The sequence below is a fragment of the Schistocerca piceifrons genome, chromosome X, assembly GCF_021461385.2.
Source record: "Schistocerca piceifrons isolate TAMUIC-IGC-003096 chromosome X, iqSchPice1.1, whole genome shotgun sequence".
Lineage (NCBI taxonomy): Eukaryota > Metazoa > Arthropoda > Insecta > Orthoptera > Acrididae > Schistocerca > Schistocerca piceifrons.
Window position 1 is genome coordinate 747,336,491 of NC_060149.1, and position 25,223 is coordinate 747,361,713.

At 37.6% G+C, this 25,223-nt stretch overlaps 1 protein-coding gene across 1 annotated transcript in view; it reads right to left on the reverse strand.

Annotated features, from left to right (window-relative positions):
- Positions 1–987: 987 nt before the first annotated feature.
- LOC124722530 (glycine receptor subunit alpha-2-like) overlaps positions 988–25,223 on the reverse strand; it is a 424,158-nt gene continuing 399,922 nt past the window's right edge. The window contains exons 8-9 of the mRNA XM_047247678.1: positions 17,754–17,959; positions 988–1,162 (exon numbers count right to left, since the gene is read on the reverse strand). Of these exons, the coding sequence (XP_047103634.1) occupies positions 989–1,162; positions 17,754–17,959 (380 nt within the window). The 3' untranslated portion in view covers position 988. The remainder of the gene's footprint in view (positions 1,163–17,753; positions 17,960–25,223) is intronic.

Genomic DNA, 25,223 nt, shown 5'->3' on the forward strand with positions numbered 1-25,223 from the left:
AAAACTACCAAACTACTAACTTCTGTATCTATTCAACATTTGGCATTAGATTACCTCACAAACATCAAGCACACTAGAATAGGTAATTACTGTAGGATAAGACATGAGAATCTTCCAGTAGCAGCCCCATTTGTGAATTAACTGTAGCTTTGCAGTATTCGCAGAATGACATGAAATTTTCTGTTGTTTTTTTTGTGTTTTTTTCTGTCCATTAATTGTCATACAGTTTTTTAGACAATGATCTTACAAGAGTCCATTAACACCTTTCTTCTCCACTTAATATGTTAGACTTTTCTCTACTTCTTCTCTATTAGACATTCCATTCCATACCATGATATTTGGTTTTAAAAAAAAAATTGCAATAATATACATTGGAACAAAACATTTTAACAAATGCAAATAAAAACATGGATGAAAAAGAAATAATAACATTTATTAGTGCAGCAAATGCCTAAAATTGCATTGCATCTGTGTTATCATAACACATTTTTAATGTTTATATCAGACATATATCAGACATATAGCATAGTACAAAAATGGTAGTTGATCTTAACCTAACACAACACTTCGTTGAAGCCACTGTTTAATTTGAACTCAGAGACAGTATTTGAAGAAGTAATAGCATATTTATATATTTGTCACTCACATTCCACTCTCACATATAAAAAATGAACAAGTAAACAGTTCTCATACTATATGACTTTACAAATTCATTTGAGAAATCTTCTTGTTGTACATAACAGTACAATTTGTCATACGTTATAAGAAATAAAACACTTTGCACTTTCTAGATACTGTGTCAACAGTTGCACCACTTCAGTGCATCATTTATCTCATGTTTTGACAATAAGAGTCCATGCACAAGCAGCTCCCAGAATGTGAAAGCACACAGCGTAATCCCATGACATTAGTTATGGAATCTGACTTTCATAAAAATTTTAAGTTCTTGTAAAAAAAAAAAAAAAAAAAAAAAAGTAACTCCCTGAATTCACAAAAATGTTGACCAGTATACAACATTAAGAATAAAAAAGGAGAATGGGAAGAAAAATCGTGAAACTTTATCGATGTATAAAGCTGTTTCTCGACCATGGCAGAAAGTTGAATACTGTGGCATTTGAGCAGTAATTGGACGCATCGGACTTCGACCACAAGGTTCCAGTTCCTGCAATTTAGAATTGAAATGAGTACAGAAATTAGAAATTTATTTTGCATAAAACATAGTATAGGTAAAATTCATTACCTCTAATGTAGAACTCCACATTACAATTTTCTACTTTCAGCCCTAATGACTGCTTGGAAGAGTTTCCTTTAGAACAATATTGTCTGAAGTTTTCTTTTATGACACAAACTAAAACTATTCTTAAATGACATTCTGGCATCTTAATACGTATCAGATGTGCATGGAGAAGAATAGGATGCAGCATTTGCAGACCCTTGACAATGTTTCATGGCTTTAACATAAAGAGTTATTCTGAAAATTTTGGGGAAGTAACAAAGTTTCTTCTTGTTTCATAAAAGCTTTGTAGCGTCATAGCTACTTTTTGGTACTATGGCTGTCTCCTGTTCATTTCATCCACTATTCTAACCTCATATGTATATAAAGTGTTCCATGGATTGTTTGTGTAGTGTCACTGCCAGACACCACACTTGCTAGGTGGTAGCCTTTAAATCGGCCGCGGTCCATTAGTATACGTCAGACCCTCGTGTCGCCACTATCAGTGAATTGCAGACCGAGTGCCGCCACACGGCAAGTCTAGTCTAAAGAGACTCCCTAGCACTCGCCCCAGTTGTACAGCCAACTTTGCTAGCAATGGTTCACTGTATACATCCGCTCTCATTTGCAGAGACGACAGTTTAGCATAGCCTTCAGCCACGTCATTTGCTACGACCTAGCAAGGCGCCATATTCAGTTACTATGTATCCTGAACAGATAATATTGTGAATCATGTACCATCAAGAGTGACGTTCCTCATTAATGGATTAAAGTTAAGTATCAAACTAATTATGTCAGCTTTCTGAACTCTCATTCCTTGTCATGTTCCAAACCACAAGTCAGTATAGTTCTTCCCTCCTTATGCCAGCCTGCGTGAGCTAAAATGCGTGCATTTCGGCCTCCAGTTGTAACATGGTGTTGGCTCTTCTGCCAACACAACAGTTTGTTTACTATATCATAATGACATGGAAGAAATGAGTTTTCATACTGTCTACCATAATTCTAATTTAAATGTTTACAAATGAGTTTATGCAACATTAAAAATGAGTGCCTATTGGAAGAAAATATGCAATTCTCTTTTTCTATATAAGCTAAAAGATTCTAAATAAAAAACGTGATGCTAAATTTTCATTTTTACCTTTCCCCACTGCTGGAATTTTATATCATTAGGTAAGTGAAAAAATGTTTGACAGGAGTACTATTCATCCTATTTTGAGCTAAATTTGAATTTAATAAAGGGTGATTGACTTTATTTTTTTCTTCTAGTATTGTAATTATCAGCACCATTGTTTCATCTGAACTATAGTGGATTACTTACAACAAATTTTGTGAGAAAATATATTCATGGTGACGCAATAGTAGAAATGATTATTACGAATAAGTTACGCATTACTGAGAAAAGACAAAAGCAGAAAGATAGAAGGTAAGTAATCAGTGTAAACCAGAAAATCCCCAAAAAAATTGTAATATTAGAAAATTTTATTTATATCAGAAAATAAGAACAATTTGAAGGTAATAAAAACAGTACATTAGAACCATAATGCCTCGTTTTTATTTGTACTGTTTTATGGGGAGATAGTAGTCTCTTGGTGAAGTTTAGAACAAAATGCCACACAGATGTGAATTGGACCTTGTCATACTGGGTAAAACACATTTTCTTGAAATAGGTTTTCTGAAATGTCCCTATATATGTGAACTGATGTGAAGAGAAATTTAGGAATAATTTTTTCTCAGCTGAAAATGTAGTGATGAATAGTACACAAAGAAATTATTACAATATATTCATCTGATATATTACAATAAGGACCTAATTACTGTAGAAATGCAGTAAAAATGTTTCCAAAGTGTAGATAACACTAAACACAATGAAAAATTCTTGGGTTTCCATTCAGATGGCAGCAGTATCCTAGTGCTGCGACCCAGCTAGAAACCCGAGAGCTTTCCATCAGTAATACATATCAAGAAAGTCGACATTAACATTGTATGTATTTATATGTTTTTAAATTGCCTATATATGTAAAATTACATGCCTTGAATACCACAGAATTAGACTAGACATAGATCATGCTTGTAATACCATTGAAAGAGCTACAAAGAGATATATCAAGGCTTTGGTGACTGCCACATCACAGAAAATGTTTGTTGTAGAACACACAATAACAAGACTGATGTTCTGTCTTAAACGCATGACATAATCCATCATGTTGTCAGTGATTACTGTTGTCTCAGAAGTTAGGTTACATGATAAAGTATATACAGTATCAGAAACTCAAAGCAGCTGGTCTGTATTTGAGATATCTGGCAGTATGTTTCCTTTTCATATCAGTGCAGAAAAAGGTCCATTTATTGTGGAGCTAGCGAGGTCAAGACCAAGCTATGAAAAGTGGAAAAGTTCAATTTAAATGAGTCACAGTTCAGTTATAACAATTAATTTTACTGTGGATTTAGTTTTACCTATTTCTTACAGGATGAGAGGTCACAGTTGTAGGAAGTTTTTGAAACTTATTTATTGGCTTCAGTCAAAATGTTCAGTTATGGTTCTCATAATCACATTATTATACACATGATCCATTTTGAGAGATAGTGCTCCCATCATCAGGAAAAACCAATACACGGACTATCCAACTTGATACAAGATAAATAAAAGTGAATAAAATTAGTCCTCTCACACCATAATATGTCAGACTAATTATTTTTCCCTTAGTTGGTATCAGCAGTCCTGTACTTTCAGAACCAGTTCTGTTGTAATAGGTTGCTCCCTCCAACTCAGCATATTCATTGCTGGTAGAGCATGTTTTATCCGGCTAGAAGTGAGCCCCAGTGACTTTTTTCCATGTGTTAGCCATGTTATGCATCTGTTACATTCTTCATTGTTCATTTGCTAGTTGGTAACTCAGCCATACGCAATTTATACAATTTATATGGTAAAAAAAAGTAGCCTAATGATGGGGGCATGCTCTCTCAAAATGTGTCACATGTGTAAAAATCTAATTAATATTACTGAACATTGTGGTTCTTTGGATCTGAATCCTATCGATCATCTACATACATACTCTACAAGGCACTGTATGGTCCATGGTGGAGGATACCCTGTATTACTATCTGTGTCCCTTCCTGTTCCACTTGCAGATAGAGCAAGCAAAAAATGACAATCTGTATGCCTCCATATGAGCCATAATTTCTCATATTTAATCTTCGTGGTCATTACATGAAGTGTATGTTGGTGGAAGAAGGATAATTCTGCAGTCAGTTTCAAATGCCGGTTCTATGCATTTTCTCAACAGTGTTCCTCAAAAGGAACATCACCTTCCCTCAAGGGATTCCCATTTGAGTTCCCAAAGCATCTCTGTAACACTTGGATGTTTTTCAAACCTACCAGTAATAAATCCAGCAGCCCACCTCTCAATTGCTTTGGTGTCTTCCTTTAATCTGACCTGGTGTGCTCAGGAATAGGTCACACCAGTGTCCTATATGGAGTCTACTTTACACATGAACCACACTTTCTTAGAATTCTCCCAATAAACCGAAGTCAACCATTCACCTTTCCGAACATTATCCTCAAATGCTCATTCCATTTCATATCACTTTGCAATGTTATGCCCAGGTATTCAAGTGATGTGACTGTGTCAGCAGGACACTATTAACGCTGTACCTCAACATTATGGGTTTGTTTTTCCTATTCATCCACACTAACTTACATTTTTCTACAGTTAGAGCCAGCTGCTATTCATTACACCAATTAGAAATTTTGTCTAAGCCATCTTGTATCATCCTACAGTCATCAAACTGGGGATGAGTTTTGGAGATGAACTGCAGGCCATGAGCTGCCCTCAATACTTTCTCCTGATCTTATTGGCATTTCTCAGAAATGGTATGAACTGTCAGCATAGCTCTTAAGCAATGTAATAGTTTATGTGCCAATTCCTGCCAAGTATGTGGAATGGTTATGGTAATCATGTTCTATATTGACCCTTTTTTTACCATGATTTGAAAATTTTTATTTTTAGTTAAAAAAAAATTCTATTTAAAAAGCCATCCGGTGTGGCCGTGCGGTTCTACGTGCTTCAGTCTGGAACCGCGTGACCGCTACGGTTGCACGTTCAAATCCTGCCTCGGGCATGGATGTGTATGATGTCCTTAGGTTAGTTAGGTTTAAGTAGTTCTAAGTTCTAGGGGACTGATGACCACAGATGTTAAGTCCCATAGTGCTCAAAGCCATTTTCTTTTTAAAATTTTATATTAATGTTATATTCCAAATATCTTCAGATAAAGTTGTAGGCCTACATAGTTGTGTGGCTCTTAGAATATGCTGTCATTTCTTCACTGTACTCAGCTTTTGGTGTTAGCACACCTAACTCCTTAAGCAGTATACATATTTCCAGAATGAGATTTTCACTCTGTAGCAGAGTGTGCACTGATATGAACCTTTCCTGAGGGATTGAGGCTGTGAGGATGGGTTGTGAGTCATGCTTGGGTAGCTCAGATGGTAGAGCACTTGTCCATGAAAGGCAAAGGTCCCGAGTTCGAGTCTTGGTCCTGCACACAGTTTTAATCTGTCAGAAAAGTTGCAGTATACATATTGTCGTAATCCTGCTGAACATATCAGAAGGTCAGTTTATACAATTATGCATACATCTGGTAAGTTCATTTGGTACACTCCAGAAGGATACGTCCATCAATGCCAGGTCATATGGCAAAACACCTACACCCAATTTAAAGACTGCTGTGGAATGCTATAGTATCTCTTGTCACAGCCAGTGGATGTTCACAGCAATTTCTCTGGTGTATCTATTGACAATGACATTGCAGTATGTGGTCTTCTCCTGAACTGTGATATGGACTTCATTATTACCCACTGATGGCACTGGCTAGCACAGAGATTTGCCTATCTGCCTAATGCAGTACTTTCTTCAAACACCATTCAACAAACAGCTGTGTTTTCAGTGAACAAACCAATGGCATATGGATGCAACAAGAGTGTGGATCATGTTTAGTTCTTCCCAGTTAAACCTACAAATACTGTTCTCCAGCACTGATTTGTGAATTTTTCAACAAACTTCCAGAGTACTGTACTGGCCCTAAGGTATCCATCACCAGAAGTTTTCCATTTTCCATATTTCTAATGAGACAGAAACTATTACTTTCTGTTTTTTATTTTCACATAATTTGTAATTAATGAAATCTGTGCTGTTGAAGAAGCAGACTTACAACAGTGTTGATGAGTACTTTTATGAATCCTGTGTCAGAATAAGACTTGTCAGGCCATTTTACCGAGTGTTTCAACTAAAGTGAACAAGAAGTTTTTTGAACTATGGAAACAACAGCTCAAGGAGCACAAGCTCATGCATAAGCTGATGGATCTGACACATCTACAATCACTTCCAGCAATCCCAGCTTTCCAGACACTCACTGTAAATAAAAAGGACTGGGAAGTGTAGTACAGGCAGTTAACACTTCATTTCGTCAAGTGGTGTGTGTGACAGCGAGCCTTTATAGTAATTACAAACCCATTGATCTATCAACCTGCACAAAAACTGGCCCCTTTGTGTGACTCATCAATGCTGCCCTCACCTAAATTTAATTGCTTTTAAGTGAATATTATGCACACAAAAATGCCATTTTGTTTAGAGTTCCTTCAACACTGTAAAGCAGCATCAGACAGTTATGTATTTTGGATCACAGACCTATAATGCAAGTTCATGTTCTCTTGTGGACTATGGCAGCAGAATAATTAATACATGATGGTATTTATATTAAAACTTGAAAATGAATTGTGTGCTCAACGGTTATGGCAATCAGGTCCTTCTTTAGGTGAAGTTTTGCATATTGCTATGACTTTCAAGATTTCACATTCAGCTCACTCAGCCTTCCATTTCCACTGAGTATGAAATATCAGAACTGTCATAAATGTTGTGTAGACCATATGGCAGTGTAAAGGCTCCCCCACAACTGAGCTCAAATCAAACCAAAAACCGTAACAGTTCTTTCACCTGCCCTTGATGAAATTTTTGTAATGGAAGCCATCAAACGTACTGAGATTATTTGTATTTGTGACCAGGAGAATAATAACTCTTCTTCAGAAAATATTCACTCCTTTTTGCCTATTTGTTAATAACTTACTCTTTTGTCTGCCAAAAAATTAAATATAGGAAACATAAAACCAGTAAAGACAAGAGATAAGCAAGACAGTACACATTTCTTCAATCCTTGGGTCTCAGCATTTTTTCTCTATAATCTTGCTACAGCTTTACATAGCACGCTTTCCTTTCTGTGAAAGAATCTAATACCTCATAAAAGTTTGTCAAACATTTTGCTACATGAAGAATCAAAATGTCATTGTGTAATACTGAAAAAGCTATTAATATGTTTAGTACCCAAGACTGGTGAGTTTTTTTGATTTGATTATGTCTATTTTATCACTGTCTGCTAGATAAAATGAAATAGGCCTTTCTAATATTGCGGCAATTGTAACACATGCCAAATAAGTGAGACTGTTTTGGCATAAATAGTCATTTTTATGTACCTCATTCATATAAATAACATGGAAACATATAATTTACAAAGTAGCAACATCAAATGCCTATTAGGCCTATTACAAGCAAATAGTTTCACATTTTATTCATATGCTCCACTTGTCAAGCATGAGGTCGAAAAATGGTAATATGAAACACTTATATAAATTTGGAATCATCATGTTCTTCCATATAATTTGTGTAATGTCCCCATTTCTTCTACTTTCTTGTTCTAACAAACAATCTTGTCATCACTATTCTATAATTATTCCCGCCATTGTCAAAACTTATTCTCTGGTAACTTCACTAGCTCTACCAGAATCACTTGCTCAGTTATCAAGCATTTATTCTCTGGTTAGGTGTTATTATGTATTCATACAGTTCATTTTCCACACTATTCCAAGACTAGAACTTAAGCAGCTGCTAACTGGGGCCTGTATGACTGGCCCTTAGTAGTGTGGTAATCTGGCAAATTTTTTTTGTCAAAATTTCATTTTGTTGGATACACCAAGGAGAAAATATGTAATCTTTCTTACCTTTTATTCCTGTTACTAGTTTATTTCCACCTTGGCAATCTCAATCTATCAATTTCACTAAGAAGTATAACAATGTTGATCATTTGCACTCCCAGTCAGTCACATAAACAAACAGTGATTGGCATTCAGCCATTCAAGTTTATTCAGCTCAGCGCATACAGCCCCATACCCTTTTGTCACCAGGAAAGCTTCTATTATTTTTATATGCAACAGGGATTCCTCTAGCAGAGACTTCACATACTCTATGTACGCATTCAAAAATCAACTTATGATTTATACAGGAATCAACTTAGAATGTGTTTAAAAAATTCAAAAACCAACAGGGATGAATATCAAAATCATTTGAATAGTCGTTAGACCAACGTACGCTGGATGCTATGCGTTTTGTGAAACAAGGTTTTTTTATAGATACCCCAGTTTGCCCTCTCCCTCCTCCCCCCTCCCCCTCCCAGATTCGGGCCTGTAAATGTATACAGAAAAGTCAGGATAGCCTTAAATCAACATCAGAGCATGTGGTAACCATTTCTCATATTTCTATCCAAAGAACATCATAGATCTCCAGATTTCTGAAAGATTATATATTACTTCCAATTAATCTCCCAAATTACAACAATAACCCATCACTTAAACTGATTATGGAGAAAATGTGGTCTGCAAACTCTCACCAAACATATCTTAAGTTGGAGGAGTGTCTCCTAACCACTCATTACTTGACCTTGTGTTAGCCTCATCTATCTCTCATGCTGGTCACAGACATGGTGTTGAGGTCCTTGTGTCATACAAGTATCTTAATTGTTTGGAATGGCCTGTCGTATTTGCCTCTTAGGTGCTCACCATGACACAATAAAATTATTAACAGACAGAAGAGGAAGTGTTGACAATTATGTTTGATATCCCGAAGTTCCACATTTTCCTGTATGGCAAGAAGTTTCATCTGATCACAGATCATAAGTCATTATTGTTGATATTTGGTCCTAAGTTAAAGTTACAATAACAGACATTTCAGAGGCTAAAATGCCAGACTCTTTTCTTATCAAAATAACCACTATAGCATACATTATTATATCAGCCCAGCACCCCAATGCAACCGCACTGCCCCAGTTCCCAATGAATAATTTCATAATCAAGATTCATAAACAAGAGACTGCATTGACATTGAGTATACTGATTCACAACTGGAAGAGTTTGCCATCACTTCCAGAGGTGTCACAGCAACCACACACAAGTATCCACATTTGAGACAGATTTGAGAGTTCCTATAAACCAGCTGGTCACAAGCTCTTTTTTCAGTGCCTCCTCAGACCTTCACTGTTTCCTTTAATGAAACCATGCTCTTCATCTTTCAAAGGTGACCTGTTATTCAATTGAGATGATGGTTAGTGTTTACTGGTGATTCCAGAGTTTTTGCACTCCCGTATATTGTGGCTCATGCATCAGTCCCACTGCGGCACTTCCAGAATGAAGAATCTGGCCTGATGACATGTGTATTAGCCATTAGTTGATGAGGATGTAATGTACATGGCTCAACACTGCTAAGCTTGTTAAATGCTCAAACCAGCACAGCCTCAAGCCTACCAACCATGCATGGCTCATGCCTAACCAGCTGTGGGACCATGTTGTTGATTTCGCTGGTTCATTTCAAGGTGCAGTATGGTTGATTTTAAGAGATATGCATTCTCACTTTCCATACATTAAATGCAAGAAACAATGACAGAAAGTAGCACTAACGCCTGGCCTCTGCTTTTGCTGCTGAAGGAGTACCATGAACTCTTGTCACTGATAACAGACAGCAGTTTGCATTCACTGGCTTTCAACAGTTTAGCACCCATAATGGAATCAACCATATTACCAAACCTCCACTTCACACAGCATCTAATGGCATGGCTGACCATTTTGTGCGAATTTTGAAAATGCAGATTGAGAAACTACTTACATTCAGGCCCCTTGATTCATCATTGCATTATTTTTTATCCTCTTACTAAGCAGCACCAGTCCTTCATCAGAGCTTGGTGGATCTCTTGCACAGACACCACTATCATTCAATGATTCAGTGTTAGATCTGTTGCAGCCTCCATCATTACAAGAAGAAGAAGCAGTTACAACTTTGAAGATTGGTGTCCCCATCTGGATGTACACATTTGAACATATGCCTGGTTGGGTACACGGCTCCATCATCACCCAGCAATACCACCAGCTGATCCTGGTAGTCACGCCATGGGGCATCCTCCCCCAGCACCAGAACTGGCACTGTTTGTTCCATCTGGGGCAAACTCTGCCTGCAGATCTGTCACACCAGCATGGTCAGCCCATTTTGTGCACCCCAAGGACCAACAACCGCAGACATTCAGTCCAGTTGCAGGATATCATCCCAGGTGTTGAGTGCAACTGGTATTATTGATTCTCTTGTCATCACCCAGCCCACTCTGTATCAGCACCCAGACAATATGCAGGAGGGCTTCCAGTGTGTGCCAGGTCTCATATTGGGCCCACAGATTTCTCTGGAACCAGCAGCTAATCATGAGTCCAACCCAGCCTCTATGGTACCAGACAATGCAGTATCTCTTCTACCACCAGCCACATCCCAGCTTTCACAGCAGGCCACATAACACCCACCTCATCCTCCATTGCACCAACAGTTCTGTTGTGGCCCTGTGGACCAATTCAAGGGGAGAGGCATCTAGTAATCGTGTCACATATGCCAATGGATCATTTGATATACATACAACCAGTGAGATTGCGAGGCATGACAGGATACAGCCATCAGTGCCAGGTCACATGGAAAAACACCTGCAGCCATCCATTTCAAAGACTGCAGTAGTGCCATGGACCAGCATGGCCTCACTTGTCAACCTGCCAATGTTTACAACAAGCCCTGAGGACTACCTATTGACAGTGACCCTGCATTACTTAATTTTTTCCTGGGCTGTGATTTGGATTTTGTTATTACTTACCACTGAAACTGGCTAGCACACACACTTGCCTGTTTGCTGAATATGGTATAGTGTTCACTCACCATTCAACCAACGGTTCTCATTCAGTGAACAAACCAATGGCATATGGGTAGACTAAGAATGTTGATCATATACAGGGTGTTACAAAAAGGTACAGCCAAACTTTCAGGAAACATTCCACACACACAAAGAAAGAAAATATGTTATGTGGACATTTGTCTGGAAACGCTTACTTTCCATGTTAGAGCTCATTTTATTACTTCTCTTCAAATCACATTAATCATGGAATGGAAACACACAGCAACAGAACGTACCATCGTGACTTCAAACACTTTGTTACAGGAAATGTTCAACATGTCCTCCGTTAGCGAGGATACATTCATCCACCCTCTGTCGCATGGAATCCCTGATGTGCTGATGCAGCCCTGGAGAATGGCGTATTGTATCACAGCCATCCACAATACGAGCACGAAGAGTCTCTACATTTGGTACCGGGGTTGCGTAGACAAGAGCTTTCAAATGCCCCCATAAATGAAAGTCAAGAGGGTTGAGGTCAGGAGAGCATGGAGGCCATGGAATTGGTCCGCCTCTACTGATCCATCAGTCACCGAATCTGTTGTTGAGAAGCGTACGAACAGTTCGATTGAAATGTGCAGGAGCTCCATCGTGCATGAACCACATGTTGTGTCGTACTTGTAAAGGCACATGTTCTAGCAGCACAGGTAGAGTATCCCGTATGAAATCATGATAACGTGCTCCATTGAGCGTAGGTGGAAGAACATGGGGCCAAATCAAGACATCACCAACAATGAATGCGCAAACGTTCACAGAAAATCTGTGTTGATGATGTGATTGCACAATTGCGTGCGGATTCTCGTCAGCCCACACACGTTGATTGTGAAAATTTACAATTTGATCACATTGGAATGAAGCCTCATCCATAAAGAGAAAATTTGCACTGAAATGAGGATTGACACATTGTTGGATGAACCATTCGCAGAAGTGTACCCATGGAGGCCAATCAGCTGCTTATAGTGCCTGCACACGCTGTACATGGTACGGAAACAACTGGTTCTCCCATAGCACTCTCCATACAGTGATGTGGTTAACGTTACCTTGCACAGCAGCAACTTCTCTGACGCTGACATTAGGGTTATTGTCAACTGCATGAAGAATTGCCTCGTCCATTGCAGGTGTCCTCGTCGTTCTAGGTCTTCCCCAGTCGCGAGTCATAGGCTGGAATGTTCCGTGCTCCTTAAGACGCCGATCAATTGCTTCGAATGTCTTCCTGTCAGGACACCTTCGTCCTGGAAATCTGCCTCAATACAAATGTACCGCACCACGGCTATTGCCCTGTGCTAATCCATACATCAAATGGGCATCTGCCAACTCTGCATTTGTAAACATTGCATTGACTGCAAAACCACATTCGTGATGAACACTAACCTGTTGATGCTACGTACTGATGTGCTTGATGCTAGTACTGTAGAGCAATGAGTTGCATGTCAACACAAGCACCGAAGTCACCATTACCTTCCTTCAATTGGGCCAACTGATGGTGAATCGAGGAAGTACAGTACATACTGATGAAACTAAAATGAGCTCTAACATGGAAATTAAGTTTTTCCGGACACATGTCCACATAACATCTTTTCTTTATTTGTGTGTGAGGAATGTTTCCTGAAACGTGGCTGTACCTTTTTGTAACACCCTGTATAGTGCTTCCCAGTCCCCCTGCATTAACATGTGATTGTTTCAACAAAATTCTAGAGTTCTTTATTGTTCCAGAGGTATCCCCTACTAGAAGTTTTCTGTTTGTGGTATTTCCAGAAGAGTCAGAAACTATTCTGTGATTTATTTGCACATAATTTGTGCTTAGTAAAATCTCTGTTGTTAAAGAAGCAGACCTACATCATGTACCTTAGAAAATAAAGTAGTAGGCTCCTTATAAACCTTGATTAACTTTGAATGAATCATAGTTCATGATAAACTATCCAAAAAGAGTGATGTGATGACAATTTATGTCAATTACCTATCTGAATGAAAGATATAAAATACTACTATGGTACTTGAAGAAGGCATATAAGAAAAACTATCCCCACAAATCATTTAATGGATGAATTATTTTATCAAACAGCATATGTCCACATAATAAGAGGAAATATTTATTGATATGAATACTATCTCCCTGCCAAGTTCAGTATTTTTTGAAATAATATTATTTCTTTCACTGATAACACCAATTCATATTTCATGCCCACAACAATTTAACTTAGAGTGCTTTGCTCATAGGGTAGAGAGTAAAGAGAAAATCCATAACAAATGGAGAATCTGTCAACCAAGTAAATGAACTAAAAGTATTGAAACTGTATCTAGCCAAAAAATGTATCAAATTATAATGTAGATGAAAGAAGGGTAAAGTGGGCAGATTGGGAAAAGTGGCCACTGCTTATTTGATACCTTCAGCAGTGCTGATACCTACTAAGAAGTGGCCAGACTAGGTGTAACTGACACCATTAGTGTTGTCACTGATGTTGACAAATGAAGCTTGCTCTGTTATCTTTATGGGAAAACATTTAGGTTTTTCAATCATTTAATGTAAGTTAAGTCACACATATTACTTCAGTCGCTTTACTTTTATGTAGAGCAATAGGTTTTTGTGATATCAAAGTTCACACAATGCCTTTTGGCTTACAAATGTAAGTCAATGTTGTTTCCTTCGATTGTATTGTTTCGCATGTGAACCACTCATACAGACATGGTGTCCGATTGGGAAAACTGTCCATGCCACATGTCAGGAAAAGTGGCCAAGGCGACCACTTTTCCCAGTGGATGGCCACTATTCCTGACAGGTCATTTTCAATCTGTTTGTCCTAATGGGAATTAGCTAACTCCATACTACATGTATAATATAACAATTGAAATTAAAACATTGTAAATTGTTTTATACACAAACCTAATATCCACTATGCTGCCCTTCTGCAAGGGTTTGTAAGTTCTGCCTTTCTGCAAGGGTTTTCAAGAGCTTCAAGGTGCCAAGAAAATACAGCCAAAAAGCAGAGCAAAAGACATAGGACCCTGTTGCGATACAAAAGGGAACTGAAGCAGCAAAGAGTTATAACATGTCTTTTACAGCACCAGTAAAACAATTAAATATTCCAGGTACTACAAGAGCAAGAAATACTTAACTACATTTTGAAACAGAAAAGTGATTTTATGGAATTACAGTGAATGATCTGCAGCAATTAGCATTCCAGTTGACAGAGCATAATAAAACAGCATATCATTTCAACAAAGTGTCTGAAATGGCAGGCAAAGACTGGGTGGTGTGCTTTAGAAAACAGAATCCTAATATTAGTCTTAGGAAGCCAGAATTCACTTCTATGGCTAAAGCTCAAGTGTTTAACAAGGTGAAAATAGACAAGTTTTTGATATCCTTAACACATTGCAAGATAAATGATTTCATCCCACTCATCATGGATAAAACTGGTCTTCTGACAGTTCAGTCCAAGAACAGCAAAGTGTTTGCACTCAAAGGAAGACAGCAAGTCGGAACTGCTAATTCAGCTGATAGAGATTTGCTGTCGACTTTTATAGTGTGTATTTGCTGTTGATTTTTATAGTGTGTATTTGTTGTCGACTTCTGTAGTGTGTATGTGTGCAGGAGGACATTCCCCAGTTTTTAATCTTGTCTAGGTGAATAATGAAGGCTAAACTTAAAAATGGGGCTCTGCCAGGAACCAAGTTTGTGTGCCACACTAGTGGGTGGATGCAGAGTGACAGTTTTTTTGGACTGGTTCAGACACTTAAAAAAATGCAAAACAAACTGCTCAAGATCCACTTCCACTGATCTTAGATGGTCACTCTACCTATATTAAGAGCACAGGTTTCATTGACAAGGCCAGAGAAAATCATACAACTGTTGTGTGCTTGCCCCCACACTGTAGCCACGAGCTCCAACCTTTGGATGTGGCATTCACATTCCTTGTACACACAAGTTTGTGAAAAATTTCTTCACAATAATCCAGGAAGAACTATTACACAGTTTCAAATAAGTGTGCTCTTGGGTGAAGCATTTCTTCCTGCACTCATTCAAATGAAAGCAAGTAATGACTTTAGAAAGTATATTTCCTTTAATCCCTAACATGTTTATCAGTGAGGACTATACTGCAGCTGAGCTCACTGATATTCCTCTGAATAGGGACATTAATATTATGCCTTGTTCAAATATTGGTCCTCATCGTGAAAGTGCTGGTTCCTGTGGATGCCAAACTGCTGTCTCTTCTCCAAATAGGCCTACTGGTTCATTTCTGGAACTAACTTATGAGCTGTCTTCAAGTGCAGACTCCCTTCAGATTATAGCTGATAAACCTTTTCCAAGAGAAGTTTCCCCTCAGTGTCCGACCACTAAAAAACATCCCTCTGAGTATCCACCACGTGGGTTCCACATAATCCCCAAAGGATGTAAAATATTTGCCTAAGAAACAAAGTGTGACTCAAAGACAAACTAGGAGTAAAAAAGGAAAGACTGCCACAATCACTTCAAGTCCTTATAAACATATTTGGCTGAAGCTAAAAGAAGGAAAGATGAAGAGCTTTTAATGAAAAAGAGGACGTTCAAAGAAAAACAAACAGATAAGGCCAATATTCTACTATATAATGAAAGACAAAACAAAGGTAGGCCTTAGAAGCTGAAAGTGAGACAAATGCTAAGAGAGTTTTTGCTGAAAAGGAACTTCTTCAAGATGAAATGGAAGAAGGAAATTTCACTGGTAAGGACAGTGACACAGACTGCTTTTACTGCAAGAAATTTTATACAATTAAGACGTCAGAGCTGTGCACTATGAATTGGACTGGAATAGTAACCCATAGGTAGTTGTTGATTTCTCTATTTACATCACTAGGAATAATTAATACTTCTCATTTGTTGACCTTTTTGTGCCAGCAATGTAATGCAACACATTTCTTTCTCATTTGAATTATTATTCTCCTAATAATAACCAATGGTGAAATAAAAACTAAAAGCTTATCCTTTTTTTTTTTTTAAGTACAGTCTATTTGTAAATGGCGGCAAAGGAATGGCCACTTTACCCCATCAGGTAGGGAAAAGTAGCCACTATGTAAGCATTCAAAAAAACATATATATATCCTATAAAATATACCTTAACCTTAGCTATAAATATTTTGTATGATACCTTACAGTATGCAGATTTGAGATGTATATGCCACAAGCTTCTGTTAATAGCCATGGTTACATGAAAATTCAATTTCACTTAGAGTGACCAACTTTACCCCGACTTCCCTATTATTCTTTCCTTCTTAGCCTTATCTTGCGCTGCCATGTGCACCATATTGCCAGAATGCATTTGAGCTCACTTGGTTGCCAGAACACATTTGTCAACAGTGTCAAAAGCATTGAAAATATTGCAGATGACTAAATTTTCTGTGACATTTGCTGTACTTGACTATAATCCATCCTCCCGATATAGTAATAACATTACAGCTGCATAATACATTGCACAGCTTTGCTAATGTGTGATCCCCAACTGCCAAGTCAGAATGATGTTTCAGGATTACGTGTTCTTTTTTCATTATTGTGCATCAATAGTACCAATCAATGCATCACTGCAAGTGAAAAACATCAGTTTTCAAACTGATCGTAGGACATTACCTTGTATGAAAAAGACACTGGAATACTATTATAGTTGTTCCTAGTACAGTGATCAATTGTGAGTATCGTGAAGTTTATCACAAAGTCACATGTAAATTGACACCTCAACCATAACAATAAGTAACAGTGAAACATTCATAAATATCAGAGCAATACTAAACTGTCATGGAAATATTTTTGAATTCATACTCATTTACATTCTGATTGACATGTACTATTAGAAATCAAAAATTTGCTCTTGATGAATACACACAATTTACATTGTCTAAATATGAATAAACCAAATTTAATATTTTGTGTAACACAATGCAAAGATTACAGGTAAATACAAATGAGAAAAACAAAATATAAAATTAAAACAAAGTCATTATGAAGTTGAATATTCAAAATAATATTTTATTTGCTGTCAAAGGTGTGCCATATATCAATTGTGTTTTACAGTTTACCACCCACACAGACAATAATGTGTTTTTTCATAATGTTTTCAGTAATTTCTATATTTATGAAATTTGGTGTATACAAAAAGTAACCACGTTTGAGTGGAACTTGAATAAATGTCCATCAATGAATCTTTGAAAGCTATCTCTGTAGAAACAAAAGGAAGATATGTTTTGTGTAGAGCGGTACACCTAGTTAAACAGCTGTATGCCAAGAAACAGTTTAAATATTCATTTTGAGTATGGCTATAATTTGTAACAAATCATAGTTAAATTCAATTCTAAGACAAATTTTGTTATTTGCTTTGTCTCAGGATTTCAAAATTTGCTGAATTTGTTCCCCTTCCCTTTCCAATTTAAAAAAAATTAACTCACTGTAGAGTTGTTTCAAATATGATAACACAAGCAGAACAGTAACAGACTGATGCTCTACCTTAAAATCATCTAGTGCATTTGGTATATCTTCATCAGAGTAGCCTTTCATTGCTTTTGTAGCTACTGGTCCCATGTAGTTATTTACCACCGCAAATTCCATAAGTGACAAGAACACAAATACAGAACACGAAGACATCCACACATCTATGGCTTTCACATAAGACACTGGAGGTAAGGACTGTTGACTCTGTGTATTTTGTGTAGCTGAAAAATAAACATACTTAAATCAGAACAAGTGATATAACACTGAAAAAAATGTGATAATATTTATAAATATGAGAACTTTCATTCAAATGGAGGGCCTATGAGTTTCATTCCTCATATTTAATAGTATCTCTTCCTACATAGCACTCTATTTTAGTGAAAAGGAATCTCAGTTTAGTTAAATGTTGTATGGTGTCACTAGTATGCAATGGTGCAGAAATAATGAATAGCAAAGATAATGAGAAAGTGCAGTCATTGAGATGTGTAATAGACATATGCTGTAACACACAGTAAGAATGAATGTATAGATATTTGCTTTTGACAAAACAGCTGCAGTTACTGCATCAAGTCATACTGTAAATATTTCAATAAATAATGGTGACATCTTGGTTCTGTTATTATTTTATTATTCTGTAATCAAATTGTAACATGCATTATTATGTTACTTAATTCTACAAGCAAGTAAGTGATGCAGATTTATGTCATATACGATTTATATTCCCCTTCTTGCATTGAAATTAAGCTACTATTACATTGCTGTAGAACTTCGACCATATAATTTGCTTTCCATTGATACCACTTCAGACTATTATATATATATATATATATATATATATATATATATATATATGTGTGTGTGTGTGTCTTTCTCTCCATGCATTTTTAATTCTCAGAACATGTCACATGTCACATATGGTATCAGATTGTTATTACAAGATCTTAACAGTTTTAATAAAGCTGTTTTCTAATAACGGAACTGTAAATCTGGTAACAAAACAGTTATTCGCTATAAGCCATAAAGGTATTTGTATTTGTGTCTCTCTATTGTCCTGTAAATTGTGATTTAGTACATAGTTTGTACAAATAATATAGGATAAGTCAGATTTGAAGTAGTACATACAAGTTAATACATAGTGAGATTTAGAAAAACACATTCAATGCATGTTGAATATTGGTAACATAATTATAAAATTGATAAAATGGTTGCAAGAATAGTATGGTTAAGTATAGGTGACCACTTACACTACATTTGCTTGGTGCTCCAAACACTCAGGAACAGAACAGAAGCAGTGGTCAAGCCAGAACTCTTTCAGTTTCACTTTAAACTTATGAAAATTATGTATCAGTTTCAGATAGGATGGCATGTGGTTAAATAACATAATGTCAGTATGATACACTTCACCCTTACAAATGTTTGTACTTACTTTATTGACATGTAGGTAATCCTTCTGCCTAGTATCATGATAGTGGAAATCATAATTATGCTTGAAGACATTTTCTTCTTTTAATAATTTACTTTTATGAAGATTAGTACTTCCGTAGCTATACAAAAAAGGAAGGGACAGTACATTGACAGTTTTAAATATTGGTCTAGAGCAGTCTCTGTATTTAGCACGTGTTATTATTCTAGCAATCCTTTTTTTTGTAGTGCACATTTTTTTCTGGTTCTTATATCATTAGTGAAAGGATACTGTCATGGTACACTATGACCAGTTATGTATGGTTTGTATTTTGTGATAGTGTTCTTACATCTTACGTAAATATATTTAACCTTTCATTTACATTCTTCAGGTGTGTCTCCCACTTCAGGTTGTCCTGGATAGGTGCACTTAAACATTTTGGTCACATTCACAGATGAAACAGTTTTCATCAATGGTAAAAGTTGGCGTTGCTAGATGGAGTTTCTGTGAAGTGTGGAAATTGACTGTTACTGTTTCTTCAGAATTTACTATTAGTTTGTTTGTTCTGATCCACTGTGTTAAATTTTCTATTATATATACAGTTGTTTTTCATAGGCTGTCTTCATGGCATGACTTAATTAGGATATTTGTTTCATCTGCAAAATATACTGTTGTCCCTTTAGTTAATTTTTCTGACAGATTCTTAACAAAAAGAATGAAAAGACTGGGCCCAAGCTCACATTTATTTCTGGATCTTAGATGTTTACTTCATGGGGACAGAGGAAATCCTTATAGATGTTGAACATGCCAGAGAAATGTATGACGATTAAACATTTTAAACAAGAATCAAATATGCCTAGTTTGGAAAATGTCATGTCTCTCTTTTTAACAGTCCCTGTTTCCCTGTTTTTTAATCAGAAATTCACTAAAAAAACGATTACATTGTGATCAATAGGTGTAGTACATAGACAAATGGTTACAGAATATGTTCACTGTACCTGTTGTTGTTGTTGTTGTTGTTGTTGTTGTGGTCTTCAGTCCTGAGACTGGTTTGATGCAGCTCTCCATGCTATTCTATCCTGTGCAAGCTGCTTCATCTCCCAGTACCTACTGCAACCTACATCCTTCTGAATCTGCTTGGTGTATTCATCTCTTGGTCTCCCTCTACGATTTTTACCCTCTACACTGCCCTCCAATACTAAATTGGTGATCCCTTGATGCCTCAGAACATGTCCTAGCAACCAATCCCTTCTTCTAGTCAAGTTGTGCCACAAACTTCTCTTCTCCCCAATCCTATTCAACACCTCCTCATTAGTTATATGATCTACCCACCTAATCTTCAGCATTCTTCTGCAGCACCACATTTCGAAAGCTTCTATTCTCTTCTTGTCTAAACTACTTATTGTCCATGTTTCACTTCCATACATGGCTACACTCCATACAAATACTTTCAGAAATGACTTCCTGACACTTAAATCTATACTCAATGTTAACAAATTTCTCTTCTTCAGAAACGCTTTCCTTGCCATTGCCAGTCTACATTTTATATCCTCTCTACTTTGACCATCATCAGTTATTTTGCTCCCCAAATAGTAAAACTCCTTTACTACTTTAAGTGTCTCATTTCCTAATCTAATTCCCTCAGCATCACCCGACTTAATTCGATTACATTCCATTATCCTCGTTTTGCTTTTGTTGATGTTCATCTTATACCCTCCTTTCAAGACACTGTCCATTCCGTTCAACTGCTCTTCCAAGTCCTTTGCTGTCTGTGACAGAATTACAATGTCATTGGCGAACCTCAAAGTTTTTATTTCTTCTCCATGGATTTTAATACCTACTCTGAATTTTCTTTTGTTTCCTTCACTGTTTGCTCAATATACAGATTGAATAACATCGGGGAGAGGTTACAAGCCTGTCTCACTCCCTTTCCAACCACTGCTTCCCTTTCATGCCCCTCAACTCTTTCTTATAACTGCCATTTGGTTTCTATACAAATTGTAAATAGCCTTTCGCTCCCTGTATTTTACCCCTGCCACCTTCAGAATTTGTCAAAAGCATTGTCTAAGTCTACAAATGCTAGAAACGTAGGTTTGCCTTTCCTTAATCTATTTTCTAAGATAAGTTGTAGGGTCAGTATTGCTTCACGTGTTCCAATATTTCTATGGAATCCAAACTGATTTTCCCCTAGGTCGGCTTCTTCTAGTTTTTCCATTTGTCTGTAAAGAATTTGCATTAGTATTTTGCAGCCGTGACTTACTAAACTGATAGTTCGGTAATTTTCACATCTGTCAACACCTGCTTTCTTTGGGATTAGAATTATTACATTCTTCTTGAAGTCTGAGGGTATTTCACCTGTCTCATACATCTTGCTCACCAGATGGTAGAGTTTTGTCAGGACTGGCTCTCCCAAGGCCGTCAGTAGTTCTAATGGAATGTTGTCTACTCCCGGGGCCTTGTTTCGAATTAGGGCTTTCAGTGCTCTGTCAAACTCTTCATGCAGTATCGTATCTCCCATTTCATCTTCATCTACATCCTCTTCCCTTTCCATAATATTGTCCTCAAGTACATCGCCCTTGTATAGACCCTCTATATACTCCTTCCACCTTTCTGCTTTCCCTTCTTTGCTTAGAACTGGGTTTCCATCTGAGCTTTTAATATTCATACAAGTGGTTCTCTTTTCTCCAAAGGTCTCTCTAATTTTCCTGTAGGCAGTATCTATCTTACCCTTAGTGAGATAAGCCTCTACATCCTTACATGTATCCTCTAGCCATCCCTGCTTAGCCATTTTGCACTTCCTGTCGAACTCATTTTTGAGATGTTTGTATTCCTTTTTGCCTGCTTCATTTAGTGCATTTTTATATTTTCTCCTTTCAACAATTAAATTCAATATTTCTTCTGTTACCCAAGGATTTCTACTAGCCCTCATCTTTTTACCTACTTGATCCTCTGCTGCCTTCACTACTTCTTCAGTTTTAATCTACAGTTCATAACCAATAGATTGTCGTCAGAGTCCACATCTGCACCTGGAAATGTCTTACAATTTAAAACCTGGTTCCTAAATCTCTGTCTTACCATTATATAACCTATCTGAAATCTGTCAGTATCTCCAGGCTTCTTCCATGTATACAACCTTCTTTTATGATTCTTGAACCAAGTGTTAGCTATGATTAAGTTGTGCTCTGCGCAAAATTCTACCAGGCGGCTTCCTCTTTCATTTCTTAACCCCAATCCATATTCACCTACTACATTTCCTTCTCTCCCTTTTCATACTACTGAATTCCAGTCACCCATGACTATTAAATTTTCAGCTCCCTTCACTATCTGAATAATTTCTTTTATTTCGTCATACATTTCTTTAATTTTTTCATCATCTGCAGAGCTAGTTGGCATATAAACTTGTACTACTGTAGTAGGCGTGGGCTTCGTGTCTATCTTGGCCACAATAATGAGTTCACTATGCTGTTGGTAGTAGCTTACCCGTATTCCTATTTTTTTATTCATTATTAAACCTACTCCTGCATTACCCCTATTTGACTTTGTATTTATAACCCTGTATTCGCCTGACCAAAAGTCTTGTTCCTCCTGCCACCGAACTTCACTAATTCCCACTATATCTAACTTTAACCTATCCATTGCCCTTTTCAAATTTTCTAACCTACCTGCCCGATTAAGGGATCTGACATTCCACGCTCCGATCCGTAGAACGGCAGTTTTCTTTCTCCTGATAACGACGTCCTCTTGAGTAGTCCCCACCCGTATATCCGAATGGGGGACTATTTTACCTCCAGAATATTTTACTCAAGAGGACACCATCATCATTAACCATACAGTAAAGCTGCATGCCCTCAGGAAAAATAACGGCTGTAGTTTCCCCTTGCTTTCAACCATTCACAGTACCAGCACAGCGAGGCTGTTTTGGTTAGTGTTACAAGGCCAGATCAGTCAATCAGCCAGACTGTTGCCCCTGCAACTACTGATAAGGCTGCTGCCCCTCTTCGGGAACCACGCGTTTATCTGGCCTCTCAACAGATACCCCTCTGTTGTGGTTGCACCTACGGTACGGCTATCTGTATCTCTGAGGCACGCAAGCCTCCCCACCAACGGCAAGGTCCATGGTTCACGGGGGGCAGGCGACATTATAGGCTCTGAAGCTGCCAAAGCATTCGTCTCAGGTGTCCCAACGCCATCATAGTCCAGGGTAGCAGAACTACTGATAATGCTGCTGCCCCTCTTCAGGAACCACGTGTTTATCTGGCCTCTCAACAGATACCCCTCTGTTGTGGTTGCACCTACGGTACGGCTATCTGTATCGCTGAGGCACGCAAGCCTCCCCACCAATGGCAAGGTCCATGGTTCACGGGGGGCAGGCGACATTATAGGCTCCGAAGCTGCCAAAGCATTCGTCTCAGGTGTCCCAACACCACCACAGTCCAGGGTAGCAGAACTACTGAAAAGGCTGCTGCCCCTCTTCAGGAACCACGTGTTTATCTGGCCTCTCAACAGATACCCCTCCGTTGTGGTTGCACCTATGGTATGGCTATCTGTATTGCTGAGGCACACAAGCCTCCCCACCAATGGCAAGGTCCATGGTTCATGGGGGGTTAGGTTGCAATAAAAATATGAGGTGCAATGCTGAAGAAAGTACTGCTTTTATATTATTACATAAAATCCTATGTCTTAATCTGTACAACTTACTTTCCATTAATGTTAAGACACTAATCAGAACAAACAATCAACTTCTGTAAACCATTTTGATAGAAATTCTGCTCTCTGGATTTCCATCAACATCAGTGTTCTGCATAAAGGCAGATTTGCACATGTAAATCTCCACATTCTCCTGTCTTCTGCAATTCTCTTCAGGTCCACATAATATATGTTTCCCTTTATGTCATCTGTCTGTATCTTCTCCTTCCTTTAAATCTCTTACAATAAACTAGACCTTGCAAAGCATCTGTTAGCGAGCACTCTTGTCTTGATGAATGTCCCATCCAGTTATTCTTCCTTTCTCTTATAATCTGCAGCAGTCTTCTCCTCTCACCAAATCTTTCCAGCACTCTTTCATTACTCACTCTTTCCATCCAGCTTATCTTCTCCGTTTTCCTACTCATCCACATTTCAAATGCTTTTAGCTTTTTTATCCTCTTGTCCCAGTGTCCATGTTTCTGCCCCATACAGTGCCACACATCAGACAAAGCACTTGCCAGGTCTTTTCCTTAAATCATTATGTAGTTTTCCACTTAATAATCTCCTCTCTCTGTCGAATGCCTCTACATCTACATCTATACTCTGCAAACAACTGTGAAGTGTATGGCAGAGGGTATGTCCCATTGTACTAGTTATTGGATTTTCTTCCCAGTCCATTAACATATGGAATGCAAGAAGAATGACAGTTTGAATGTTTCTACATGGCCTATAATTATTCTAATATTGTCCTCATGATTCCTAGTGATCAGTATGTAGGGGGTTGTAGTATATTTCTAGAGTTATTATTTAGAGCCAGTTCTTGAAACTTTGTTAGTAAATTTTCTTGGGATAATTTACATCGGTCTTCAAGAGTCTGCAGTTCAGTTTCTTCTGCATTTCTGTGACACTCTCCCAAGGGGCAAATAAACCTGTGACCATTCCTTTGTTAGCTTGATCTGGTACGGATCCCACATACTTGAGTAAGATTCTACAATGGGTTGCATGAGTGATTTGTAAGCAATCTCATTTGTAGACTGATTGCACTTCCCCAATATTCTACCATCAAATGAAGTCTGCCGCCTGCTTTACCCATAACTAAGCCCATACAATCATTCCATTTCATATCCTTACAAAGTGTTATACTCTGTTATCTGTATGAGTTGGCTGATTCCAACTGTTACATGTTGATATTATAGTCACAGGATATTAAGTTTTTTCGTTTTCTGAAGTTCACAATTTTACATTTCTGCTCATTTAAAGAATGTTGCCAGTCTTCACACCACTTAGAAATCTTATCAAGATCTGACTGAATATTATGCAGTTCAATTCAAACTTCATTACAGACGAAACTTCCTGGCAGATTAAAACTGTGTGCCGGACCGAGACTCGAACTCGGG